General features: G+C 38.5%; 1 protein-coding gene across 4 annotated transcripts in view; it reads left to right on the plus strand.

Annotated features, from left to right (window-relative positions):
- ARID4B (AT-rich interaction domain 4B) overlaps positions 1-27,944 on the plus strand; it is a 159,684-nt gene that overhangs the window by 43,525 nt on the left and 88,215 nt on the right. For all 4 annotated transcript variants that reach the window (XR_008527735.2, XM_009251794.4, XM_009251842.4 and 1 more), the window contains exons 3-5: positions 21,827-21,937; positions 25,381-25,446; positions 26,866-26,956. Coding sequence is in view for 3 of the 4 variants with exons in the window: in XM_009251794.4 (XP_009250069.1) it covers positions 21,827-21,937; positions 25,381-25,446; positions 26,866-26,956 (268 nt within the window). In the remaining variant the exon portion in view is untranslated. The remainder of the gene's footprint in view (positions 1-21,826; positions 21,938-25,380; positions 25,447-26,865; positions 26,957-27,944) is intronic.

Consider the following 27,944-nt stretch of genomic DNA (forward strand, 5'->3'; position numbering starts at 1 on the left):
AATCAGTGCATTTCTCAAGTAGATCTTGGGTTTCTGAGACCATGTAAAAACTTTGAATCCTGAGGATATAATTAAACAAAACTGTAAACAGTTTTCATACAGTATCACAGGGCTAAGGGATGAGCAAGTAATACTAGGTTAACCAGGACTCCCTGAAGACATTGTTAGATTATATGCTTTAGGAGTGATTGTGTTTTTGATGATTTTCAATTCCTTCAAATATGCCACTATATTCTAGTATTTCATTGTTTTTATTTCGTAGCAGATTCCCCTTCTGAATCATGGTGTATATTCATGGTGTATGTTCCTAGGCTAGTATTTTGCCCAAAATAGGAAAGTTTTAGAGATCATTTTGTATCTGAAAAGTATTCCCTTATTTATAATGTTGATATCTAATATAAGTAATGTGATAATTTCTTTTAATTTTTGTATTTCTGATTTTTTCAGCATTTCTTATTGGTCTTTTGAATGGTATAAAGAATAGGTTTTTAAAAATACATTAACCAACCTCCCTAAGAATTGCATGAGAGTATCTCTTACCACTGTTAAATAAGTAACTCCTGCTCCCTTTGTTTTTTGTTTTTGTTTTTGTTTTTGTTTTTCTGAGGCAGGCTGTTGGTCTGTCACTCAGGCTGGAGTGCAGAGGCATGATAACAACTCACTGCAGCCTTGATCTCCTGGGCTCAAATGATCCTTCCACCTCAGCCTCCACCACGAGCAGCTGGGGTCACAGGCATGGGCTACCATGCTCAGCTGTTTTTTGAGACGGAATCTCGCTCTATTGCCCAGGTTGGAGTGCAGTGGCATGATCTCGGCTCACTGCAACCTCTGCCTCTTGGGTTCAAGTGATTCTTGTGCCTCAGCCTCCCGTGTAGCTGGGACTACAAGCATGCACCACCACGCCCAGCTGATTTTTTGCATTTTTAGTAGAGACAGGGTTTCACTATGTTGGCCAGGCTAGTCTTGAACTCCTGACCTCAGGTGAGCCACCCACCTCAGCCTCCCAAAGTGCTGGGATTACAGGTATGAGCCACTGTGCCCGGCCTTTATTTTTATTTTTAACAGAGGCAGTTTCCCTATGTTGCCCAGGCTGGTTTTGAACTGGGCTCAAGTGATCCACCCGCCTTGGCCTCCCAAAGTGCTGAGATTATAGGCTGAGCCATTGCACCCAACCCTCCTGCTCACTTTAAAGCATGCTGTATAGAGTTGTCCTGGTGAGAAGCCACCTTGATGGCAAGCTTGTAAGCTGTAGAGTCGGTGAGTTTTTACTTAGGACTCACATTTGAAACTGCTTTTTTTTTCTGTTATCTTTTAATATGTAAAATAATAATCAGAAGTTACTCAGGACTCCCTTTTTTTTTTGTTTTTAGACATATGATTTAATTTTTGAACTGAGGATTAGCGCTCACCCTATATTAAGAATTACTTTCAAAAAACGTGCTCGGGTCAACACAAGGCCTCTCTGTACATTATCCTTCCGAAACCATGGTTGCTTTGCTTGCACCTTTATCCCCACTGCCTTGCCAGTCCTTCCCGCCAGCTGAACTGGAAGCCTGGCGACTCCCTAGGTCACAGGGTCTCCCTTGCCATAACCAAGTGGGCTCTGCGCATGGCCGATGGCAGCCCCACCCTGCGCCCCTGCTGTTAGGCACCGAGCAAGGAGGGGCCCGTGGCTGTTCTCCACCTGGGCACTGGTGTGCTCTCGGTGGTCCTGGCCACCTGTCCACCTGAAGCTGCCATCTTGGGTTCTGGCAGGAGCCGTTTGCATGGCGAGGAGTGGAGAGGCAGGAACCCAGTGAGCTGCTCAGGACCCTGAGTTGTGGGAGATCATGACTATTTCTTTGCGATGCTTCCCCAATATGCTTTAAGTCAATTTTGTTTGTCAAATAGCCTGATTTTAGTGATCCTCTCTTGTTAGAACCTGCCCAGTATTCTATTCCACCTTGTTTGTTAACAACATACCAATTTCCCTTGGATTGTCAGTGAAGGTGTCCTGTTCTTTACTGTACAAGGACTAAGCATGTGATTCAAATAAGATTACTGGATATGTTAAAAAGAATAAGACAATGGAAATAAAATAATATTAAAATGTTTTATTAATGGGTGGAGTAAGAGTAATACAAATGTTTTAGACTTGAAGTTACTGTCAGTGTTTTTATCATTATATGACTGTCAAAGCGCTCGTAATAGAATTAAGAGAATGTGTTGGATATTTCCAGCACCACTGTTAGATTTGGTAATTCACAAGGTGAGCTCACAGGACTCAGTGTATTGTATTAGTCATGTTTACGGCTGTGATTTATTACAAGAGGATAGGAAGCATGATCAGTAAAAGGAAAAGATACATTGGGTAAAGTCTAGAGGAAACCAGGTGCAAATTTCTCCCGGTAGAGTTACACAAGACACACATAATTCCCCTAACCAAGAATTGTGACAACATGAAATGTTGCAACCGGGGAAGCTCCTTAAAACTCAACATCCAGGGTTTTTATTGGGAGCTGGTCACATAGGTACTGCATGTCAGGCACATATCAAATTCTAGACTCTGATGATGAAAGCTTAAGCCATATTGTTTTAGACACAACCAGCCACTCTTACCAGTTGGTGGTGGGAACTTTCCCTAAATCCAGGTTCCTGTGCATTCTCAGCCAAGGGCCAACTTTGCAAGCAGCCCTTTCTAAGGAAAGCCATCTCAGGTCTGCTGTTAACTTTTTTCTGCATGGAAGATGAGCTTTTTATTTACTAATTCTTTAGTTGTTTGCATTGATTATTTTATCTCTATTGCTGATTTCTTCGCTAGAGTCTTCTCAAAGCAACTTTTAAGTAATGTATTATTTTAAATTGGTCTGCTTTTATGGCCATATTTTATTTTGTGCGTATGTTACATTGTTTTCATTATCACCATCCTGGTATCTTTCGGGTCTTTAATGACTTCTGAAATTTCCAAAATGGCTTTCAGTTTTTGATTCCTACCAGAATACCTCATACTACGTGGTTCAGGAAACCAAATGGAGATTCTGTTAGTTGCTGAGCATATCTATTACAAATATCTACTGAAGACCTAGAGGAATAACCTCTAGGTCAATGTTTCTCAGTCTTGCTGGGGGTGGGGGGTGCATCAGAGCATCCTGGAGGGCTTGTTAAGACACAAAATGCTGTTTCCCTCCCGGAGAGTTTCTAATTCAGAATGTCTGGAGTGGTGCCTGGGAATTTGCATTTCTAACAAATTCCCAGGTGTTGGCTGGGCGCTGTATGCACTTTGCTGTAATCCCAGCACTTTGGGAGGCTGAGGTGGGAGGTGGGTGGACCACTTCAGCCTGAGAGGTGGAGGCTGCAGTGAGTTAGGATCTGCAGCCTGGGTGACAGAGTGAGTGAGACCCTGTCTCAAAAAAACAAATTTTCAGATGTTGCTGATGCTGTTGGTCCTGGGAGCATACTTTGAGAACCACTTTTCTAGTTTATAATACAATCCACAAACTTATGTAAACAAGAAACATGTAATCTGTAAAATTCCCATGTACAGGAATACCAAATACAGTGTGCCAAAAGTGATAGGACAATTGAAGACTTCATTGTCAACCCTGCTGTGTTGTGCAGCTGCCACTTTTCTCTCAGGATGTGTGTGTTCACAAGGTGTGTTGCTCTTATAGATCAACATAAGAAATACTTATTAGTAAAGTTTATTTCTTATCTGTTTTTAAGATAAGTAAATTAACAGTTCACTATTTTTTGTGTGTGCTCAGTTAATCTTCCTCATATCACCTGGAATTTATCATCTCCCTTCGGTAATCACAGTCTAGTAGATTCTCTCTTCACCATTTTCTTAGGGAAAATGGCTTGGCAAGGGAAATGCTAGACTATTTTAAGGGATTTATTGGCTTTTCTGTCCCACTGGGAATGCTTATAGGAGGGGATGCCATAGAAATGTTTTTCATGATCTCAGTGGGGATCAGAAAATTCCAGCAAAACGGAGGCTAGGTGGGCATGGTTAACACATTTAGGTAGGAGGGCATGTTTGATAATGAAATTCTGAAAATGTTTGCACGTGCATTGAGATCCCTATGTAGATAAGTAACCTAGTAACTTATTTGATTGGTATAGTTTTTTAAAACTCCAGGTCTGATGATAATCTAATATAAACTATTCTGTTGAATGCTTTGAAATTGAGTCTGTTTAGTTCTGATTGCCCATTGAAAGAAGGCAAGACCGAGTATCCTGGAAGGCCTGTTACATACCCCTGTATGTAGCATGGCCCTTCCTACTTGCCTTTGCTAATGATACTTTGTGTGTGTACATTTACTTAAGTAGCTGTGCAGTGGGATAGGGGAATAATACTCAGGTCTTAAAATCTGATATTGGCTCTGACTTAACCATTAATTACTGGTGACTCAAAAGAATACCACTGTGACCTACCAGTAAGAGTAGGTGCATTTGGAGAGTCAGGAAATAGCATTTTGATCGAGTTTTGAATTAAATATGTTTCTTTACACTCATCTTGAAATTGTTTCCTATGGTCCTAAGTGAATAGTTGGAATAGATATCCTCAGCAACTAGTAGAATCTCTATTTAGTGTGAGGTAGTATGGAAGGAATGGCCAAGAAAAGCCATTTAGTGCCACCATTAAAATCCTGAAAGATGCTGGGAAGGGTCATCAGGAGAAAAATGTAAAACAAAACAAAACCAGTGAAACACACACACACACACACACACACACACACACACATATACACAATATAAGGCATTAAAAATGGTCCCATTTACATTATTTTTAATATCACTGTTTATCTTGTCATAGGCTAGTAACCTATAATATAAAAAGTGGATTGTTTTTATGTGATATATCAGAAGGTTCTTTCCAATTTTAGCAATAGAACTGTAATACAAATTGAGATGGCATAGGCGGCAAGGACGATGTATTATTGCAAGTGATTTCATTCTTCAAAATTACTGTTGCAAGTATCTGACTTTGTATGATAGTGAAACACACACACACAAACACACTCCCTATGGTTAACTAGTGTTTAAGTAAATTGTTTAGCTTATAAATTCAGTTTAGTGAAAAAAGAACAGTAGATTAATAGATTAATATACAAAGTTGAAATTTTATTTCTGCAATCTTTTTTGTTTTTGAGACGGAGTTTCACTCTTGTTGCCTATGCTGGAGTGCAGTGGCGCGACCTCCACCTCCCAGGTTCAAGTGATTCTTCTGCCTCAGCCTCCCGAGTAGCTGGGATTACAGGTGTGCACCACCATGCCCGGCTAATTTTGTATTTTTAGTAGAGAGTGGGTTTCACTATGTTGGTCAGGCTGGTCTTGAACTTCTGACCTCAGGTGATCTGCCTTTCTCAGTCTCCCATAGTGCTGGGATTACACTGCACCCAGCCTCTAAAATCTTTTTTAAATTTTAGAGACAGAGTCTCTCTCTGCCACCCAAGCTGGAGTGCAGTGGCACGATCATGGCTTGTTGCACCTTCGGCCTCCTGAGCTCAAGTGATCTTTTCACCTCAGCCCCCTGAATTGTTGGGACCATAGGCGTGTGCCACCGCGCCCAGATAATTTTTTTATTTTTTGTAGAGACATGTCTTCCTTTGTTGCTCAGGGTTTTTCTTGGCAAAAGCATATTGCCAGAACATATCTTTTTTTTTTTTTTTTTTTTTTTGAGATGGTGTTTTGCTCTATCACCCAGGCTTGATTGCAGTGCACAATCTCGGCTCACTGCAATCTCCACCTCCCGGGTTCAAGCGATTCTCCTGCCTCAGCCGCCGGAGTAGCTGGGATTACAGGCACCTACTACCACTCCCAGCTAATTTTTTGTATTTTTAGTAGAGATGAGGTTTCACCATGTTGGCCAGGCTGTTCTCAAACTCCTGACTTCAGGTGATCCCCCCTGCTTCGGCCTCCCAAAGTGCTGGGATTATAGGCATGAGCCACCACGCCTGGCCAACATATCTCTTTTTTAAGAGAAATAACATGTAATTTCTTTCTTTCCTTTTTTAAAGAGACAGAGTCTTGCTGTGTCTCCCAGACTGGAGTGCAGTGATGTGATCATAGCTCAATACAGCCTTGAACTTCTGGGCTCAAGCAATTCTACTGCCTCAGCCTCACAAGTAGCTAGGACTACAGATGTGCACCACCATGACAATTAGTATTCTTGCTTTATTTTTTCTTTTTATTTGATAAGAAGTTTATAACTTTGAAAAATATGAGTAGAAATGTAAGGGTCTGTTGAAGATGTGAACTATTGTTTTTTAAAAAGTGTAAATATATTTTTAATAAGATTGTAGGGCCAGACCCATCTGGTAAGGGCTTAAAAGCTGATTTTTAAAAATTGATAGCCAGAGGTTATATCTTACTAATGTTTGCTAATGCTAGTAATTAGTGTTAGTTTGCTAATGCTACTAATGTTATAATAATGATCTGATGACCTTGAATAGCTTTTTAAAAAACCTGTGTTTTTTTTTTTTTTTTTTTTGCTTCATATGTTCACATTTCATTATTTCTTACTGGTCAAGATTTTTTTTTCTTTTTTTGAAAGTCTCTCTCTGTCACCTAGGCTGGAGTGCAATGGTGTGATCACAGCTTGCTTCAACCTCTACTCCGCAGGCTCAAGTGATCCTTCTGCCTCAGCCCCCTCACTAGCTACACGTCTGGCTAAGTTTTTGATATTTTGTAGAGATGAGGTTTTGCTATGTTGTCCTGGCTGGTCTTGAACTCCTGGGCTCAAGCAGTCCTCCCACCTTGGCCTTCCAGCGTGTTGGGATTACAGGCGTGAGCCGCTGTGCCCAGCCCAGAATTTTTGTATATTTTGACAGTTTAGCTTAAAAATGTAAACTGGGATTGGTTTAATATTTGTCTAGATGTGATCTAAGTTCTGAATATCCCAGGACATTGTGGGTGCTCATTTAATGTTTGTGGAATTGTAACTGTATTTGATATTATTTCTATTTTGATAATAGGCATCTGATGGGTTTAATTAAAGCTATTTTGGTTATGGGTAGTAGAACCCATTTCAGGTGATGAAAAGCAGAAAAGAGAATCTATTGTAAGGGTACAGAGCATCTCATGGTACCCAAAGAGGGGAAGTCCACTTTGGCTTGAGGAGGCAGTTGGAAAGCTAGCAGGAACTAAGGCTAGCTATTCTCTCAGTCACTCAGAGAACCCACAGTTTCTTATGTGCACTTTTTTCCCCTCTGCATCTGTTTTATTTCTTACTTCCTCTCAGCAGACTGGTTTTCTCTACTTCTCCCTGTGCATGCCAGAAAATGGCTACCATAGGCTGCATCACATCCTTTCTCTACTGGCTAATTGGTTAACCTGGCTTTAACTTCCTAGGAGAGTAAAACTGATCGGCCCAGTTTGGATCAGGTGGCTACCAGTCTAATGAATCACTTGTTGGCAAAGCATATTGCCAGAACATATCTCTTTGTTAAGAGAAATAACTTGTAATTGATACTTGTCATGTTAGCGACTTAGTCTTTGTAAAGCTGTGTGGGCTTCTTTGTCGTAAAAATTTGGTGATCTGTAAGATAGTTTGTCCTTATTTTACTTACTAAAATATGATTTGTTGGGTCTCTCATATGTGCGTAGTCATTGAATAGGTAGAGTGGTCTGCACACACACATACACAATTAGGCCTGGTGTTGGATTTTCCTACTCTTACTATTGTGCCTATTTTTAGTATGCATTTGATTTAGCACATGATAATCATAATTCAAAGATAAGTCTGCAACAGACTTAACATTTATATATAAAGTGTTTTTAAGGCAGAAGGTATTATTTACCCTCTTTTTAGAAATGGAGAAACTAAGAATCAGGGAGTAAACATCAGTCAACTAATAGGTTGCAGATCGTAGCCATAGCTGAGCTGAGATATTCTTTACACAAATTATGGCCTTATTCTTCTATATCCTTTTACCTCTATATGAGTGTATATCAAACTGGACTTCTCGGAAATTCTCTTTGGCCTAGTTTGCAAGTTCTCTGTGTAGAATAAAAAATTGCATTTGTTTAATTGATTATTTTTATCAAGTAATACACGCAAATGACACTAAATTCAAAAGGTATATACTTTACTATTGTTTTATCTTGAGTTTCTTCCATTTCATTTCATACAGAGACTAAAAAGATTTAATATAAACATTTTCTGGGTCATTTGTACATCTGGATAGCAGTGAACTATTAGGTTGGTGCAAAAGTAATTGTGGTTTTGCAATTACTTTTATTTTTATTTATTTATTTATTATTTTTGAGACAGAGTCTCACTGTCACCCAGGCTGGAGTGCAGTGGTGTAATCTCAGCTCACTGCAACCTCCACCTCCTGGGATCAAGTGATTCTCTCTGCCTCAGCCTCCCAAGTAGCCTCCCAAGCCATCACCACGCCCAGCTAATTTTTTTTTTTTTGTATTTTAGTAGCTTTTCTGTATTTCACCATGTTGCCCAGAGTGGTCTTGAACTCTTGAGCTCAGGCGATCCACCTGCCTTGGCCTCCCAAAGTGCTGGGATTACAGGTGTGAGCCTCTTTGCCTGGCATGCAATTACTTTTAATGGCAAAGACTGCAATTACTTTTTATGTTTTACAACCAGCGTTCATAGTGAGTAGTATTACTTCGCTTGTTGCAGGTTTAATTTTAAAACAATGGAGATGGAGTTCACAGTTAAGTGCTTTGTTCCTACCTCATGAGGCAACATTGGTCTCTCCAGCAAAGGTTTTGTACTAGTTTACGTAGGGAAAAGTGGTGGGAGAATTAATTCATTACACTGTGCTCAATATTAAAAGCATGCTAGTCCAAAGTAGTCTGTGCCATATTTGTGTTTTGAGTGTGTAGTTGTAGCAGAATATCATCCATCATATTGAATTAATATTCTTACTTGAATTTCATTGATTTTGTTGGTTTGTGGAATTTAGTTTGCAGATTTGGTTTTATACTTGTACAGTTCTGTAAGAATAAATAATTCTTAGCTACTATATGACTACATTTTATCAGGTACAAGTATACATTTTCTACATTTTAACATTTCTGAAATCAGGATGTATTTAGCAGTCAATTGATGGTATATCGTAGTTTAATTGGCAGCTTTTTTTCTTTTTTAGTGGTAAGTGTGGTTTACACTTAATGACTTAAATTAGATGAAATATGGTAGCTTTACATTTGTATGAATTTCAGTAACATAAAAATAAACCATCATCTCTGTAAGGGAGAGAGAATTTACTTTTTTTAAGTTTAAGAACAACTGTGTAGGCTGAGTGCAGTGGCTCAAGCTTGTAATCCTAGCACTTTGGGAGGCCAAGGCGGGCGGATCATCTGAGGTCAGGAGTTCGAGACCAGCCTGGCCAACATGGTGAAACCTTGTCTCTATAAAAATGCACACACACAAAATTAGCCGGGTGGGGTGGTGCACGCCTGTAGTCCCAGCTACTTGGAAGGCTGAGGCAGGAGAATCACTTGAACCTGGGAGGCAGAGGTTGCAGTGAGCCAAGATTACGCCACTGGACTCCAGCCTGTAAATATAACTGCCAAGAACTTGAGATTTCAGAAAACATTTCTCCAGAGTATCTGGAAAATCACCTGGCCTACCGAAACAAAATTGCCACTTGTGGATATTTGCTACCAATGCCCCTATCATTCTTCTCTGTAGTCCTGTACTCATAAGCTTAGCTGCTTAGCTGCTCATACCTATTCTTGAACTGCTTCTGTCACTAATTTCTGCATGATCTAATTGTTAAGTACAAAATCTTCTTTAAAAAGAATGGTAATAATAACAATACAGACATTTATTTATATTGAGTGCTTATTACATGTGATTTTATGTGTAACAGGCCACATTGGTATTGTATGTATTTAATATGTAATTTATATTTAATTATAATATGTAATGTATAATATAAAAGTGAACGTACGTTTTATTAGTATGATAAACTACACTTTACAAATGTGAAGCTATGCTCAGATAAGTTAAATAATTTTTCCCAAGGATGATGTAGCTAGTAAGTTATGAACCTAAAGTTTGATCTCAGATGTTGATTCCATAGCTCATGCTTTTTCACCTCTTAATATAAGATGCTTCTGAATATAAGGTATTTTTGAAATATAAATAATATTCAACTTAAGAGGAATCTCATTTAGCAGGGCTTAACTAATGTCTAATCTTTTTGTGTTAACAATTATCTCATGAATTTCTTCTATATGTAGGTGCTATTCTAGGACCAGGGCATTCAAAGGCGAATAAGACACTATTTCTATCTTAAGTAGCTCAGTCTAGAGGACAGACAGGAATCATTAAAATATGGTATAAAATGGTCACTTTTACAAAATGTTGGTATATTTGGGAAAAGGAAAGTCAGTATATAGTGTTACATCAATGAGTATTTAGCATAAGTTACCAAAGGGCTTACTACAGTAGTATTCTGAATCTAGAATGAATTTTGTGACTTAGTGTTTAATACATGTTGTGTGGGTCAGTTTCTTTTGGTCACTAGACAAGTAATTGATAGGTTTTCAAGTGATTAAAGATTGATGTTTCTTGTTGATGACTTCTTTGAAAATCATATTCTTGAGGATATAAAACACGATTAAAAACTTGGTTGGTGGGGATTATTATTATTATTATTAATTATTATTATTATTACTTTTTGAGACAGAGTCTCGCTCTGTTGCCCAGGTTGGAGTGCAGTGGCGTGATCTCGGCTCACTGCAACCTCCGCCTCCTGGGTTTAAGTGATTCTCGTGACTCAACCCCCGAGTAGCTGGCATTACAGGTGCCTGCCACCACGGCCAGCCAATTTTTTTCATTTTTATTAGAGATAGAGTTTCACTATGTTGGTCAGGCTGGTCTCAAACTCCTTACCTCCGGTGATCTGCCCACCTTGGCCTCCCAAAGTGCTGGGATTACAGGTGTGAGCCACCGTGCCCGGCTGGATTATTATTATTATTTATTTTATTTTATTTTTTGAAACAGAGTTTCACTTTTGTTGCCCAGGCTGGAGTGCAGTGGTGCAAACTCGGCTCACTGCAATCTCCGCCTCCTGAGTCCAAGTGATACTCCTGCCTCAGCCTCCCAAGTAGCTGGGATTACAGGTGCGTACCACCATGCCTGGCTAATTTTTGTATTTTTAGTAGAGACTGGGTTTCACCATGTTGGCCAGGCTGGACTCGAACTCCTGACTGCAGATGATCCGCCTGTCTCAGCCTCCCAAAGTGTTGTGATTACAGGCGTGAGCCACAGCATCCGACCTATTATTTTTTCAGCTTGGTCATCCAGGCTGGAGTGCAGTGATGTAGTCACTGCAGCCACAACCTCCTGGGCTCAAACAGTTCTCCCACCTCAGTGTCCTTAGTAGCTGGGACCATAAGTGTTCACCACCTCTTCTGGCTTATTTTTCAAAATTATTTGTAGAGATGAAGTCTCGCTATGTTGCCCAGGCTCGTCTCAAACTCCTGGGCTCAAGTGATCCTCCTGCCTTGGTCTCCCAAAGTGCTGGGATTACAGGACTGGCCCAGTAGGGATTTTAAGGATTTTTTTTTAAAAATCAAACTCTTTTAAATGTTCTCCAGATGCTGTCTTTAGTGACTTGTTATATTAAAAAATGTTCTACTTATTGCCTTCTAATCCATGCCAGTAGTTATTACTAACATGCCCAGATACATTAAACCATAACAATGCCAGTTTCTGTTTCTGTTTGTATTCTGAATTTTGAACTGCCTGAATCCTCCACTAGGCTCTTCTAATTTCCAGATGATGAAAGTTTATGTTCTGAGAGTGCTGTTACTCCAAAGAAGATTCATTTGCATTTGAATATGATTGTGACCTCACTAGCAAGATGACAAATAACCTCTTCTCAAGGCAAAGTAGATTGGCTGTGTTACATGAGAAAGCTCCTTTACTTTTTTAATACTTAGAACAGTGCCTCAAATATCATAGGCTTTTAATAATGTCTCTCCCAATTTCTCTCTCACCTGTTTGCCGAGGCAGAAAATTCTAGTTAGAATATTTATTTGGAGTTACTTAAATTTCCAGGAATATGCAGATACTCTTCTGTTAATATTTGTGACTATGCAGATATTCCTCTGGTTTACTAGATGTGGATCTAAAATTTACTTATAAGTAACTTGTGGTTTTGTCTCCTAAAGTAACTTAAATTTTAAGAAGATACACGGTGGGGCCATGTAAAAAACCAAAAATAAACTTTAAAAAATTGTAAGAAGAATATTAAGAAATATAGATAGCATCCAAAGATTTTCGTGTTTTGGGAAGGGGTTGAGTTTTTTTGTTTTGTTTTGTTTTTTGTTTTTTTGAGACGGAGTCTCTCTCTGTCACCCGGGCTGGAGTCCGGTGGCACGATCTCAGCTCACTGCAAGCACCACCTCCTGGGTTGACACCATTCTCCTGCCTCAGCCTCCTGAGTGGCTGGGACTACAGGCGCCTGTCACGACGCCCGGCTAATTTTTTTGTATGTTTAGTAGAGATGGGGTTTCACTGTGTTAGCCAAGATGGTCTCGATCTCCTGACCTTGTGATCTGTCCGCCTCGGCCTCCCAAAATGCTTGGATTACAGGCGTGAGGCACCGCGCCCGGCTGGCGTTGAGTTTTAAAATATGCAGTAACTCTTACAATCCGCAAAAAAACAGACAAACAAACAAAAAACAAAAACAAAAATGAGCAATTCAGAAAGATGTGTAAAGAATATAAATAGATAATTAATAGAAAAATATGCAAATGCCCAATAAATATATATTACTTTACAAAATAATTTATTTTCAAATAATTCCACATTTGCTGTATAAATAGTTCATGTAATCTCCTTCACCAGACTGGCCAATTGTTAACATTCCATGTCATTTGCTCTATATCTAATTTATCTTTTTCTCTGTGTGTGTGTATACACAGAGAGATATATATACACAGATTTGTATGTGTATGTACACATATATATGTATTGTATACATATATGTGTACATGTGTATGTACTCAATATCATTATCTTCAAACTTTTTAAGAGCAAGCTTAAAACACAATGTTCTGTCACCCATTGTACTCCAGTGTGTAATTCCTAATAAATAGAACAGAATAACTTCAACTTCGGTCTGTCTACTTTTTCTCATTTCCAGTTACTCTTGGCAGATATACCACAGAAAGGTTGCTCTTTTGATACTACAGTGCAAAACATCACACAGTTACACCACTAAAAATAATTCAGTAGTATTCAAAGATGATGTGAATATTCTGTTCATCAAACCACCTGTCAGCATCTTTTGATAGCTCTCTGAATCAGCCACCTTTATGATGGTTGCCAAACATTGATTCTCTGTCAGTTCTGTTACAGTTATTAACATATTAGTATAAGGAAAAGCTTTATCTTTTCTACATTTTAAAACATTCATTCATTCGTTCTTGTCAATATGGACTCATGGATTTCATTTTTACTGAATACATTGTAATTTGTTACCAACTTTTTAAAGTGAGATATAATTAATTTACTGTGGAATACACAGATCTTAAGTTGATCAGTTTGACATACATATATATCCCTAAGGAGATAATAGCACAAATAATATTTATTTTAATGCTCAAACTTTCCCCCATTTGGCCAGTAAGAGGAAAACCCCTTCAAGATGCTTCCTGTGTCCCTTTGAAATGTCCCTATCATTAATCACACCATTTCTTTACTTTCTGACACAAGATGTTTCAGATTCTTCTGGTGCTTTTCTCTGTCCAGCCTTGAAATCAACCATTTTTCTAAGGATCCTAATTCCTTATAATGGAGAGAGTTATTTAGAAATCAAGACGTGGGCCGAGGCGGGTGGATCACGAGGTCGGGAGTTTGAGACCAGCCTGACCAACATGGTGAAATCCCGTCTCCACTAATTAGCTGGGCATGGTGGTGAGCTCCTGTAATCCCAGCTACTTGGGAGGCTGGGGCAGGAGAATTGCTTGAACCTGGGAGGCAGAGGTTGCAGTGAGCTGATATCACACCATTGCACTCCAGCCTGGGCGACAGAGCAAGACTCCATCTCAATTAAAAAAAAAAGAAGAAATAAATCAAGATATAGGCTATTGCTGTTTGTTGTTGTTACTGGGCTGTCTGTTGGTTGCTCTTAGTACTTTCTTTTTGGACAGAGCTAGGAAAATATAGGGACACACACACACACCTATAAGTACTTGTTTATTTTTCTGTGTGTGTGTGACTGTGTGTGTATGTATATGTGTGTGTGTATATATATATATATGTGTGTGTATATATATATACATTATACAACCATGAATTCAAACCAAATTTCCAATTCCAGTCCAATATTTAGACTTCTTTGTAGTCTGCTCCCTTCCTTCCATTTTAACTTCTTTGGAGTGAAAAACACGGCCCCCACTATATTCAGTGTATTTACTTATTTGATTAGTGTATTTACTTATTTGGTCCGGGTAATGCATCTTCCAGCCTTGCAGCTTATCTCCTCTGTCCCTATTCAGCTGTCACCCATGTCCTCAGCCACAGGACTGTACCTCCATGTGGTTCCCCCAGGCCTCCTCTTCACTGCCTTGTATATTCAGCTTCTGTCCTTGTGCCTCTTCAACCCTTACCCCTTCACAAATCCATGTCCTTAGTGCCACATGAAAAGGGAGAGAAGAAATGGCCCCAGAGAATATTTTGAAGTTATATTGCATAGTTTTCTTTTTTTTTTCTTGAGACGGAGTCTCACTCTGTCGCCCAGGCTGGAGTGCAGTGACTCGATCTCGGCTCACTGCAAGCTCCGCCTCCCAGGTTCATGCCATTCTCCTGCCTCAGTCTCCCGAGTAGCTGGGCCTACAGGCGCCCACCACCATGCCCGGTTAATTTTTTGTATTTTTAGTAGAGACGGGGTTTCACCATGTTAGCCTACAGGCACCCACCACCACGCCTGGCTAATTTTTTGTATTTTTAGTAGTGACGGGATTTCACCGGGTTAGCCAGGATGGTCTCCATCTCCTGACCTTGTGATCCACCCGCCTCGGCCTCCCAAAGTGCTGGGATTACAGGCGTGAGCCACCGCACCCGGCCATGGTTTTCTTCATTTCCTCGATGTATTCATTTTTTTATATTCCCCCCCACCAAATTGTGCATTTTAAGCTTGGTTTTTAAATGGTACACCGTTTGGTATATAAATGCGAGTATATTTTGTTCATTCATCTTTTGGAATTATCTCCATTATTTAATAGTTCATTGGGATTGTTATATATAAAATAGGCTGTTTTCATAGATTTATTGTCATGTAGTTTGTGTTTAAGTACATTTATTAATGATGGTTTTTTGTTTTGTTTTTTGACAGAGCCTTGCTCTATCAACCCGGCTGGAGTGCCGTGTTGCAATCATGGCTCACTGCAGCCTCCATTTCCTGAGCTCTAGCGATCCTCCCACCTCAGCCTCCTTAGTAGTTGGGACCATACGTGCATGCCACTATGCCTGGCTAATTTTTGTATTTCTGGTAGAGATGGGGTTTCACCCTGTTACCCAGGCTGGTCTTGAACTCCTGAGCTCAAACAATCCACACACCTCGGGCTCCCAAAGTGCTGGGATTGTAGGCGTGAGCCATTGCACCCAGCCTACTGATGGTTTTTATGATCAAATTTAATACTCTTGTTTTCTGATTCTTCTGGCTACATTGGCACTGTAACCAATTTGAATCCCTTACTTTTTAAAATAAACTACCTCAATAAAATGTCATCTAGCATGTTTTGCTTTTTAAAAAACATCTCGAATAATTGAATATTTCCTAGTCAGTGTCCGTGTTAGCCAGCCATTTGAAGATTTGATTTAACTATTGTCTTTCTAAAACTTAATTTATGTATTTGATGTGCTGCAGCCCAGAGACACATTAGAGATTACTGTTGATTCATTTGTACACTTCTGTGCTTCCTTGGCATTTTGGCATCTTGAAGGATTATTATCCACTAATAGCTAATTTTAAAATTGCTTATGCTTTTTAGTGTTCCCATGGAATTCAGTGGTTTTTAGGTGCCAGTTAGGACATTTCGTAGACTGGCTAGGAAAATAATTATTTAAGCAATGCTGGAAAACTGTGAGGTAGCTGTTGCCTTGACAACCAGAAAACTGTTCTGTTTGCTCAACAAAAGGATGGTAATTTAGTAGTTTAATTTCCTTTTTGGCATGGAGGTGCTACATAAAAACATCTTATTTTAGCCTCTGAGATGATCCATACTATTGATCAGAATTAGAGAAGCAGAGCAAAAAGAAAAGGGAAGAGTTTTTTTTTCTGGCTACGTATAGATAGACATGCATATTTATCAGGGTTGGTGTTGGTCAAAAGAATCTTAGTTAACCTGCTGACATAATCCTTTGTATGTCTCTAAATTGGACCAAAGTAAATTAGCCTCAAAATACTGGTGCAATCTTGGTACACTAAGGGGTCGTGATACACTTTTATTATGGAGCATCCCCACAAAGATTTAAGATTCTCTTGCCGCTAGAATTCAACGTGATTACTTCATGTCTGGATTGAATAAGGGAGAAAATATTTTAAAGGAACCCCTCTTCCCCACGTATATACACAATTACCTTGGCATCTGCTCTATTTATGTGGGAATTTTTTTATGACTTAACCCATTTGTATATAGACTTAAACATTAAAAAAAAAAAAATTGCCTCCTAGGTTGTAAAGTGAAAATAATAGCCTTTATTTGGCAATGTGTGCTGGGCCCTCTTCTAAGCATTTTATGTGTGCCGTCTTACTCCTCATCCTTGTGACAGAACTGTTATTGTATGCTGAGGGATTTAGCTAAGTGGCTTAGCCCAGGGTCATCTCACTACTAAGGGATAGATTTGAACCTAGGCATCTAGTTTAGGAACATATACCCTTTTTTTTCTTTTCTTTTCTTTTTTTTTTTGAGACAAGGTCTCAGTATTGCCCAGGCTAGAGTGTGGTGACGCTATCTCTGCTCACTGCAACCTCAGCCTCTCAGGCTGAACTGGTCCTCCCACCTTAGCCTCCCTCATAGCCAGGACTACAAGCAGGTGCCACCATGCTTGGCTAATTTTTGTATTTTTAGTAGAAACAGGGTTTTGCCATGTTGCCCAGTCTGGTTTTGAACTCCTGGGCTCAAGCAGTCCGCCCACTTAGGCCTCCTAAAGTGCTGGGATTACAGGTGTGAGCCACTGTGCTTGGCTTGGGAACCTATACTCTTAATTACTGTATTATACTGACTTTTTTTTTTTTTGAAACGGAGTCTCACATTGTCGCCTGGGCTAGAGTGCAATGGCACAATCTTGACTCACTGCAGCCTCGCAACCTCTACCTCCCAGGTTCAAGTGAGTCTCCTGCTTTAGCCTCCCAAGTAGCTGGGATTACAGGCGCCCGCCACCACACCTTGCTATTGTTTTGTATTTTTAATAGAGAGGGGGTTTTCACCATGTTGGGCCAGGCTGGTCTCGAATGCCTGACCTCGTGATCCACCTGCCTCAGCCTCCCAAAGTGCTGGGATTATAGGCATGAGCCGCCGTGCCCAGCCTAAAATTTTTTTTTTTTTTGAGACGAAGTTTCACTCTTGTTGCCCAGGCTGGAGTGCAATGGCATGATCTCGGCTCACTGCAACCTCCGCCTCCTGAGATCAAGTGGTTCTTCTGCCTCAGCCTCCCGTGTAGGTGGGATTACAGGCGCCCACCACCACGCCCGGCTAGTTTTTTATATTTTAAGTAGAGATGGGGTTTCACCATGTTGGCCAGGCTGGTCTCGAACTCCTGACCTTCAGGTAATCCACCCGCCTTGGCCTACCAAAGTGCTGGGATTACAGGCATGAGCCACCTTGCCCAGCCAAAATGTGGTTTTGCCCCTCGAATATTAAGAAGAAATAAGGAAGGGAACCAAATCTGAATTTCTGTTGATAAAATGATTTGTCCACATCAAGTGTTTCATAATATTAATTATAACTTCCTAGCTAACTACCTCAGACATCACAATGGAGTGCTTTCTAATATTCACCCTGTTTTTTTGATGTGGCAGCTGAAGCTTAGAGAGGTTCAGTAGCCTACAAAAATTCATCTAGTTGGTGTAAGGAGTAGAGCTTGGATTAGGACCTTGCCTCTCTGCTTTGAAAGCCTGTGCTATTAATCAGTCTGCTCCATTACCTCATGTTAAACTAATGATAGAGTGATACCTTATGCCCAGCTAAAATTACATCCTCAAATCTGACCACCTCAGTTATGGATTTGATTTGGGTTTCTGTGTAAAGTCTCATTCATATTTTGGTTGGCATTTAAAAATAGTTTGACAGTTTCATTCTAGATGATTATATATGTCTCAAAACTTCCCATTCTGACCACCTTTGTAATGCCAATGCTTTGATATAGGCTTCCTAAACAATTATTTGTAAGATTCAAATTATTGTGCTGAATGAGAATTTAGGAACAGAAAAGTAACTTACCTGAGATGATGTATAATAAATAGAGGTGGCAGCAGTAAGATCAAAACACAGATCACTGCTTTTTCTGTGCTCTAACAAATTAACACTGCTCTGATAATGTGTTTCAGTTTTAGCAGCTTTTATTAGACTTTGGTTTCCTTCTGCAAGTCTTTTTTTTTTTGAGATGGAGTCTCGCTCTGTCACCTAGGCTGGAGTGCAGTGGCATGATCTTGTCTCACTGTAAGCTCCGCCTCCCAGGTTCACGCCATTCTCCTGCCTCAGCCTCCTGAGTAGCTAAGACTACAGGTGCCCCCCACCATGTCCAGCTATTTTTTTTGTATTTTCTTTCTTTTTTTTTTTTAAGTAGAGACAGGGTTTCACTGTGTTAGCCAGAATGGTGTCGATCTCCTGACCTCGTGATCCGCCCGCCTCAGCCTCCCAAAGTGGTGGGATTACAGGTGTGAGTCCCGCGCCCAGCCCTCCCTCTGCAAGTCTTTCTAAAGGCATTTTCTTTATATGCCTTGTAATTCCTTTTCATGTGTTCTAGCATGAAGGAAAGAAAATATTGCCCTTCAAAAGAATAATTTACCCCACAATAATTTGAAGTAATTAATACCCTTGTCCCGTCAACACAGATTTTTATATTGTTGAAGATGTGGGATTGGCTTAATTTGGGGGCGGAGGGAGTCCCCTTTCTCAAATTCAGCTTTAATAAATTTGCCCAATAAGCAAATCTGCAGTTTGCTGTAGTTGAAATGTTGCTAGTGTCTGTGAATGTTAGTGAAAAGAATACGCAAATGGGTTTCTGAATACTAATAGGCTAAAGATGTTACTATTCTATACCCTATTTTTGTTAAGAATTATCTATTAAAAATTTAAAAGTGTATCAATTCCTTAATTTTTATATGTTCCTCAGTAGGTACAAATATGCAACTTTTAGTTGATTTATTGTTCTCTTCTATGTTTCATAATTTTGGTTTCCTCATCAGTTTTAATTTATTTTTAAGTATGCTGTTTGTCTCTGAAAATAAAATTTTACTGGCTAGTATGGCAGAATGTGTTAATAGAGGAGGGGTTGCAAATTGTGGAAAGTTATGAGCCTGTGGTCATGAAGACTGCCCTGCCATTTGGGTTTTTATAGCAGTAATACCGAGTACCAATTGAACCACAAAGTGAACTGAAATTTCCTTAAATTGTTTTTCTCTCTTTAAAACATTTAAAAAAATATTTAATTGATGAGTAAAGCTTGAACATATTCAGTATGTGCAATATGATGAATTGATATACATTTTATGATTACCACAGTTAAATTAACAAACACATTCATTATCACTTGTGCTGTATATTATATTCCCATCCTTATGATAAATTTTTTTTTTTTTTAAATAATTGAGATAGGATCTTCCTGTGTTGCTTGGGCTGATCTTGAACTCCTGGGCTCAAGCAGTCCTGCTTCGGCCTCCCATATTGCTGGGATTACAGGTGTGAGCCACAATGTGTGGCCATTTTTATGATTTTGGAGCAAAGTGGTGTGAGTCCCTTTTCATTTTATTGCTTAAATAAAGCCACTAGTATGCCTGGAATGTAACCATAATTTTGGCCAGGGAAAATGATATTTTAAGAGACCTAAGACAGGTAGGTAAAGTAGAAATTCATTTATTCACTAGGTACAATAATAATGTAAAGTTATCAAGTTGTAGTTAATAATATAAAAAAATTAGAAAGTATTAGTGCAGAAATGATTATCTTTCTGTGAGGATATATTCCCATTATGGTATAAATGAACTGATGAATAGGCATTTTCCTAAGTTGATTTTAAAAATCGTATAACTGATATGTTTTGAGTTTACTTTTTATGAAAATACATGGAATGTGAAGCAGGTGGCCATTATGGAGGTCTGATATAATTGTGGGCACTCCTGTTATGGCACTAGGATATTGTTTTTTTCCCTTTTTCTTTGGGAAATAGATTACTCTGTATGATAGCTACAACTTTTAGGGGAGAATTTATTTTAAAATCTAAATGAAATTATTCTTTCATTATTTATTACTCGTAACAGCATTTCTCACTTTATATTCTATGGGATTTCTGTAGGATGTTAATAGATGTCAATAGAAAAGAAAGGGTTCTTTGGACAAATAGACTGGGAAATGTTGAGTTAAAATGTAATCATTTTCTCTATTATAGGGTTTCTCAGATCTTTTAGCTTACATTTATGAATCTCCAAAGTTGAGGCAGAGAAGTAATTCATTCAATATACTGAATTTCCCCCAACTCCTGCCTCCTTTCCTTTTGGTGGAACGTCCTGGGCTGTTAGTGCTTTTTATAAAGCACTTTGGAAAAAGCCACTTACATGTTTTTCCTTTGGCTATGGAATTAATATAAGCAGAAGAACTCCTTAGAAATAAAGATGTAGAAATGTACCTGAATGTAAAACGTGAGAGCAGCTATTAAAAACTAAATCACAACTGAGGAAACATAAATATTAGTTAAGGTAGAAGAGTAAATATCCAGCGAATCCCTCCTATTAAAGCATTTAAGATATTTTGGCTTCAAAGTTTTGAGACTTTCCAGATGACTTTCTTCAGATAGTTTTCACTAGTAGTTTAAATATACTAACTTTTCTCCCTTATATGCTATACTACCTTATTTTTTGTTTGCTTTTTTGAGACAGGGTCTCACTCTGTGGCCCAGGCTAGAGTTCAGTGGCACAATCACAGTTCACTCCAGTCTCGACCTCTTGGGTTCAAGCAGTCCTCCCACTTCAGTCTCCCAAGTAGCTAGGAGTACAGGCGCATGGCACCATAGGCAGCCAATTTTTATTTTTTTATTTTGTAGAGTTGAGTTTTCCCTATGTTGCTTGGGGTGGTCTCAAACTCCTGGGCTCAAGTGATCCTCCAGCCTTGGCCTTCCAAAGTTCTGGGATTATAGGCAGGAGCCACCACACCAGGCACTACACTAAACTACCTTAGACTTTTCTAGATAGAGATATAACAGAGCTATTCTGAATTTGGGTGACTGCCAAGATAGAGCCTAAATATTAGAAGATTTCCCCCCCACCCCAGAATTTGAGCTTTAAAGATCTGCCTTCTGGCCAATGGACCCTTTTCTTGTAAGTGGTCATAGAATAAATAAATATTTGAATGAATGAGTGACTAGAGGGGTATACTTGTGAGTGAGCTAATTCATATCATGGACCATATGTATTTAATGGAAATAAGATACCTTTATATTTTATGTGATGTACATTTAAATAGTCTTTATGATAAACATTTTACTTGTTTTTTAATTTATAGTATTTTATAGATTGGTCTTCTTAACATACATTTCATATTTATAACTGTTGTAGCTTAACAAGATTAGGCTCACTATTCTGAGGTCTGATTGTGGGAAAGAATTAGAGAGTTTAAATCTAATTATATTTCTTTGCATTTTTAGGCCCTTGATGAGCCTCCCTATTTGACAGTGGGCACTGATGTGAGTGCTAAATACAGAGGAGCCTTTTGTGAAGCCAAGATCAAGACAGCAAAAAGACTTGTCAAAGTCAAGGTACAGTATTTGTAGATTTTATAAATTATATGTTCAGCATTTGATATTTAAACTTTTATTTGGTGAGTGTATTTAAGAATTATTTTTCTGCAAAATAAGTTTCTAGGAGTGAAGGTTGTAAAAATACCTCAAAACAAAGCATTTTTTGTTATTTTAAAAGTATTATAATTGGAAAGAAATTAGATTATCACAGTTGGTATTTTGAATGCCATTTCACTGTAGACGTCTTATTGTTTGTATAGTGTTTTAGAGCAGGAAAGGCACTTAGAAGTCATCTAGTTTAAATTGCTTCATTTTATTACAAGAAAAATTAGGCTCGGAGAGGGTTAGTGATTTCTCCAAGGCCATTATGCCAAATTCATGGCAGAATTGGAACTACCATAGTTCATCAATTTTAAGGCATCACCCCCTGTATTTCAGCCATAAAATTAGAATGTGACTGTAATTGATGGTGCCTTAGATAACAGTGAAATAAGGTACATCTAGTTGTTGACTCCTTATGCTCTGCCTTTCTTGAAACATATTTCTAAAGTACTTGAGTTTTGTCTTAATATAGAAAAAGGAATGTAATTGCTTCCATTTTAGTAAATTATCAGCATTGAAAAATACCAGACAGACAAGTGAACTTGAATATAGACATTTATTCATTTGTCAGTAATTTATTGAGTGACAAACCTTTTGCAGGGAACTTTTAGGCGGGAAGGAGGATGGGGATATTAGGATGAGATTGACCTGATCTGTCCTCAAGGAATTTATAATCTAGATTAGCAGATACCGTTTAAACCATTGGTTTTTATTTCGCCAATTACATAGACTGTAGAGGTGTTGTGCTTCTATGTAGGGTATCAGTCTCTTCTGGAGCTTTTACTGTTCCTGTATTCCTTATGCATGGATGTGTTGAAAAAGCTACCTGGGTGATTCTAATTTGCACTCCTGGTTAGGAACCATGGTGATAAGGCCTTTAAATTAACTACAAACTGGTAGGGGGCTAGTCTTGGCCCCACCCTACCTTCAGTTTCCACATGCTTGGTGGTTGGTGCTTTTATAGTGTGCATTTCCTGTTCTGGCTTCGCACACTGGTATTCCCCAAGCACTGTTTTTTGCCAGTACTATCCTGTAGAGGAAGAGAAAGCCTTTTATCAATGTTTGTACTTTTTCAGGACTACTGGTAGCACATGTATCACCTTTGTGTGAAGTAGACAAAAGCCCTCTTTCCTGGTGGAAAGCCTCCTTAGCAGCGCTTGACATGCAGATAACAAGTTTGTGCCAGTTGGAAAAGACATTCTCTTTGGACAGGAGCTGTGTCACTCCAGGACCCATGCTTTGGCCCACAAAGCAAAGGCTGGATTTAAGCCCCACCTTGCATCCTTAGCTGCACATTTCCTGTGTAATGAATGAACTAGGAAAATGACGTGTAGCAGTCCTGCCATTTCTTGCTGTAAATGAAAGGAACAAAACTCTTACTGGACTCTACTGCCTCTGTTGATAGCACAGAGTACCTTGTGCCTTATAAGTAATGAATATCTAAAGCTTATTTTTAATTTTTTCGGCTGCCCTAAAAATTTATTTCTGTGGAGGTGATGTCCATTAAAACACATACACAAAGAAAAAGAAATTGTTTTTAATTCAGTGATTTTGTCAGTAGATATAGGGATATATATTTTAACATGTTTAATTTGTTTATGATTCAAAGTTAATGTATTTTTAACAAATTTGTTGATATGTTTTCACTACCTGTTTTCATTTGTTGAACATTTACTATGTGCTAAGCTCTATCTAAAGGTGAAACTCTAGTGTTAAGACCTAGTCTCCATCTGTAAGTAGCTTATAGTTTAGTGAAGGGCACAGATACCTAAACATGTGATTTAAATAAAAAGTGTGATAATGCTTTTCTATGACACAGAAATGCCTGGGATGCTGTGGGTATAAGGCATCTCCTTTCATAGCTGGTTTTTGAGTGAGCCTGCCTGTTACCTAAAATAATTATCACATATTCCTGATAAAGACCATGTTAATGATTCAATCCCTATAAGAACTCTTTTCCCTTGTTAGAGAAAACAATTGTTTTCTATACTGAGTAGTGGAAGCTATCTTGTTTTTCACCAGCTAATTAAATATTTAAGTTTGAACTCATTATTTTAACTTACTCTTTTCACATCTGGTTTCCCATTCTCTGATTTCTGTAATGATATAGAGCACAGTAAAGTTCTGGAACTAGACTGCCTATATTTAAATATCACCTCCACCATGTCTAGCTCTGTAAACTTGGACCAGGTACTTACACTTTCTGTTTTTTGTTTTGTTCTGTTTTGTTTTGTTTTGTTTTTGAGACGAAGTCTCGCTCTGTCCCCCAGGCTGGAGTGCAGTGACGCGATCTCGGCTCACTGCAACCTCCACCTCCCTGGTTCAAGTGATTCTCCTGCCTAAGCCTCTGGAGTAGCTGGGATTAACAGGCATGCGCCACCATGCCCGGCTAATTTTTGTATTTTTAATAGAGATGGGGATTTACCATGTTAACCAGGCTGGTCCCATCTCCTGATCTCAGGTGATCCACCTGCCTCGGCCTTCCAAAGTGCTGGGATTACAGGGATGAGCCACCGCACCTGGCCTGTTTCTCAGTTTTCTTATCAACAAAATGGGAACAGTCATACCTACCTAATAGGGTTGTCGTGAAGATTAAATGTTTGGTACTAGAGACTGATGCTCAGATCTCAGTTAAGTGTTTGCTGCTACTGTTTATTATTAAGGTAGGCCTTCACAAAATGATATAATACCCAATAGCCTAAAATCCCCACATCTTTCTTTCTCATTTTTTAGGAAAAGCAATTTTACAACTAAATTCATAACTGATAGTATTGAAATAGAGGATGATATGTGGGACCGGGTGTGGTGACTCACACCTGTAATCCCAGCACTCTGGTAGGTCGAGGCGGGCGGATCACTTGAGGTTAGGAGTTTGAGACCAGCCTGGCCAATGTGGTGAAACCCCGTCTCTATTAGAAATACAAAAATTAGTCAGCCTGGTGGTAGGTGCCTGTAATCCTAGCTACTTGAAAGGCTGAGGCAGGAGAATCACTTGAACCCTGAGGTGGAGGTTGCAGTGAGCCAAGATTGCGCTACTGCACTCCAACCTGGGCGACAGAGTGAGACTGTGTATCAAAAAAAGAAAAAAGTTTAAAAAAAAAAAAAAAAAGAATGACATGTGGAACATCTGGTAATTTAGATGTGCTATCATTGATTACTTTTATTTTTGAAAACTGAGATACGGTCTGGGCAGTTGTCTGTAAATAATTTTTTAGTTAATCTACTTAGGGATTGGGATGTTGTATAAACTAGGCAGCTATTATTTTATATTTCTTTTACTACAAATGAATAATTGGTGCATTGATGAGCTTGTGTTGCTTGGTTTATTTTTGGTGGCTAATTAAACTTATAATCTCTAGGTGACATTTAGACATGATTCTTCAACAGTGGAAGTTCAGGATGACCACATAAAGGGCCCACTAAAGGTAATTCATGTATTCATTGTTAATTCTAATGGTTGTTTGGGAAAAAATAATCATGCTTGGTATTAATTCATTGGCTCTTTTGTTACTGAGTTGATTAAACTCAATATGTAATTTTCTCTAAAAAGACTAATAGAAAAAATAGACTTAGTCTCAGCGACTAAGGAGGCTGAGGCAGGAGGATAGCTTGAGGCCAGGAGTTCAAGGTTGCAATAAGTTATGATTGTGCACACTGCACTTGGGGACAGCATGAGATGCTGTCTTTTAAAAAAAAGATTTAATATTAAATAATACTTGATATGGTAGTAAAACCAAACAGTTTATTCAGAAATAAAATGAGTGTCAAAGAAGCATTGACTACATTTATTTACTTAATCCACCATATTTCCATTACTAAAATGATGGATTTTCCAAAATTAATAGATGATGAACTAAGGATTAGTGATGTCAGTTCCATGATGATCTGAAAAATGAGAAAGTTAGAAAACCAAAAAAACCAGAGCTCTTACTTCTTTGGAGCCACTACTGGCAAATGAAATCTTTTAAGGGTCATCAGCCTTCACACTAACAGCTGGAGAGTTTTATTTCTTTGCATTCATTTTTCCTCTTTGGCAAGTGAAATAAATGCTGCTTTGCTTTTTGCCAGTGAGCAAGCTAAAAGAGAATGTGTGGGTAAACCACTATGTGCTCTTTGGCTGGTTTAGGGCCAAAAGGAAACCCCAGAGCAATTTTTAAATTGTCCCTATCCTTCCTGAGGTTCCTTGAAAGAAGAGTGGAAATACGGGGCAAGGACAGTCAGTTTCACAGATGGTGGTACTCACGGTGTAATCTACTGACTCTGGGGGTTCCCAGGACTCTTTTAGGGGGGTTGTAAGGGTAAAACTTTTTAAAAGTACTTAGGTATTATTTGCCTTTTTTTTTTACTACGTTAACATTTTCACTGATGGTACAAAAATATTGATGGGTAAAACTGTTGGCACTTTTTTTTTTTTTTTTTTTGAGGCAGAGTCTCACTCTGTCACCCAGGCTGGAGTGCAGTGGTGCGATCTCGGCTCACTGCAACCTCCACCTCCCAGGTTCAAGCAATTCTCCTGGCTCAGCCTCCCGAGTAGCTGGGATTACAGGTGCCTGCCACCACGCCTGCCTAATTTTTGTACTTTTGGTAGAGACGGAGTTTCACCATGTTGGCCAGGCTGGTCTTGAACTCCTGACCTCAAGTGATCCACCTGCCTCAGCCCCCCAAAGTGCTGGAATTACAGATGTGAACCACTGTGCTTACGCCAACTGCTGGCACTTTTAAATGAAGTCAGTAATCATTTTATTCTTCACTGTCGTACACTCAGTTAAAAGAAAACAAACCCAGGTTTTGGTTTGTTCATTTACCTTTTAAAAGTTTTTCTAACATGTTTAAAAATACTTTAGGTAGGAGCTATTGTGGAAGTGAAGAATCTTGATGGTGCGTATCAGGAAGCTGTTATCAATAAACTAACAGATGCGAGTTGGTACACTGTAGGTAAGAAAATAAATTTTCTTTTAAAAATGTATTTTTAGTTACAGAAAGAAAACTTAATACAAATAAAATGAAATTTCCTGGATTCACTTCTTAATACCCTAGATATTATTACTGTTACTGGATTTTATCTTTCCACATCTTTTAAAAATTTATTTCCAAAGTATATGTATGTGTATGTAACAAAAATTGAAATTATTTAATGTGTATATTATGCAATTGGAATTCTAGCTTTTTTTACTTCAAAGTATATCTTAGGTAAATTTCTTTTTTTCCCCCATCTTACCTATTTTTAAGTTTATAGTTCAGTAATGTTAAGGATATTCATGTTGTTTTATAATAGAAATTTCTTTTAACTGTATATATATATAGCTCCCAGCAGGAAACAAAGTAGTAGTATATTTTATAATAGTTGATGTGCTAGTTTATTTTTTCTTACTGATGAGGTTTCCAGTTTTCTTACTATTACAATAAATGCTGGATTGAATGTCTTTTTTACCTAATTAGGTACTTAATTAGGATACCTACTGTATCCTAATATTTCTTTAGTGTACATACTGAGAAATAGAGGTTGAAGAAAAATATACTCCAAAAACTTTGGTAGTTAATGAAAACTGCCTTCCTAAAAGACACTGTCTGTTTTCTCAATCCTTGTCAGATTTTATGTCATTTTAAAAAATTTTTTGCTAATTTGGAGATAAAGTAGTATCTCAGTTTTGTTTCAGTATGCCCTTCCCATGATTACTAGTGAGATTGAACATCTTTTCATATGTTTATTGAAAGGAACATAATTTCATTTGTGTTTTCTCTGTTTTGAGTTGCTGGCTTTTATTCTTTCCCATTTTCTCTTGAGATGATTCATCTTTTTCTTATTAGTTTTAGGATATGTGTTCTTTATATATTTTGGATATTAACTGTTTACTACTTCAGTTATAAATATGTTTCTCCTGTTGCTTTATTCTTGTCTCTGCTTTTAATTTTCATGTAGTCA

The sequence above is a fragment of the Pongo abelii genome, chromosome 1, assembly GCF_028885655.2.
Source record: "Pongo abelii isolate AG06213 chromosome 1, NHGRI_mPonAbe1-v2.0_pri, whole genome shotgun sequence".
Lineage (NCBI taxonomy): Eukaryota > Metazoa > Chordata > Mammalia > Primates > Hominidae > Pongo > Pongo abelii.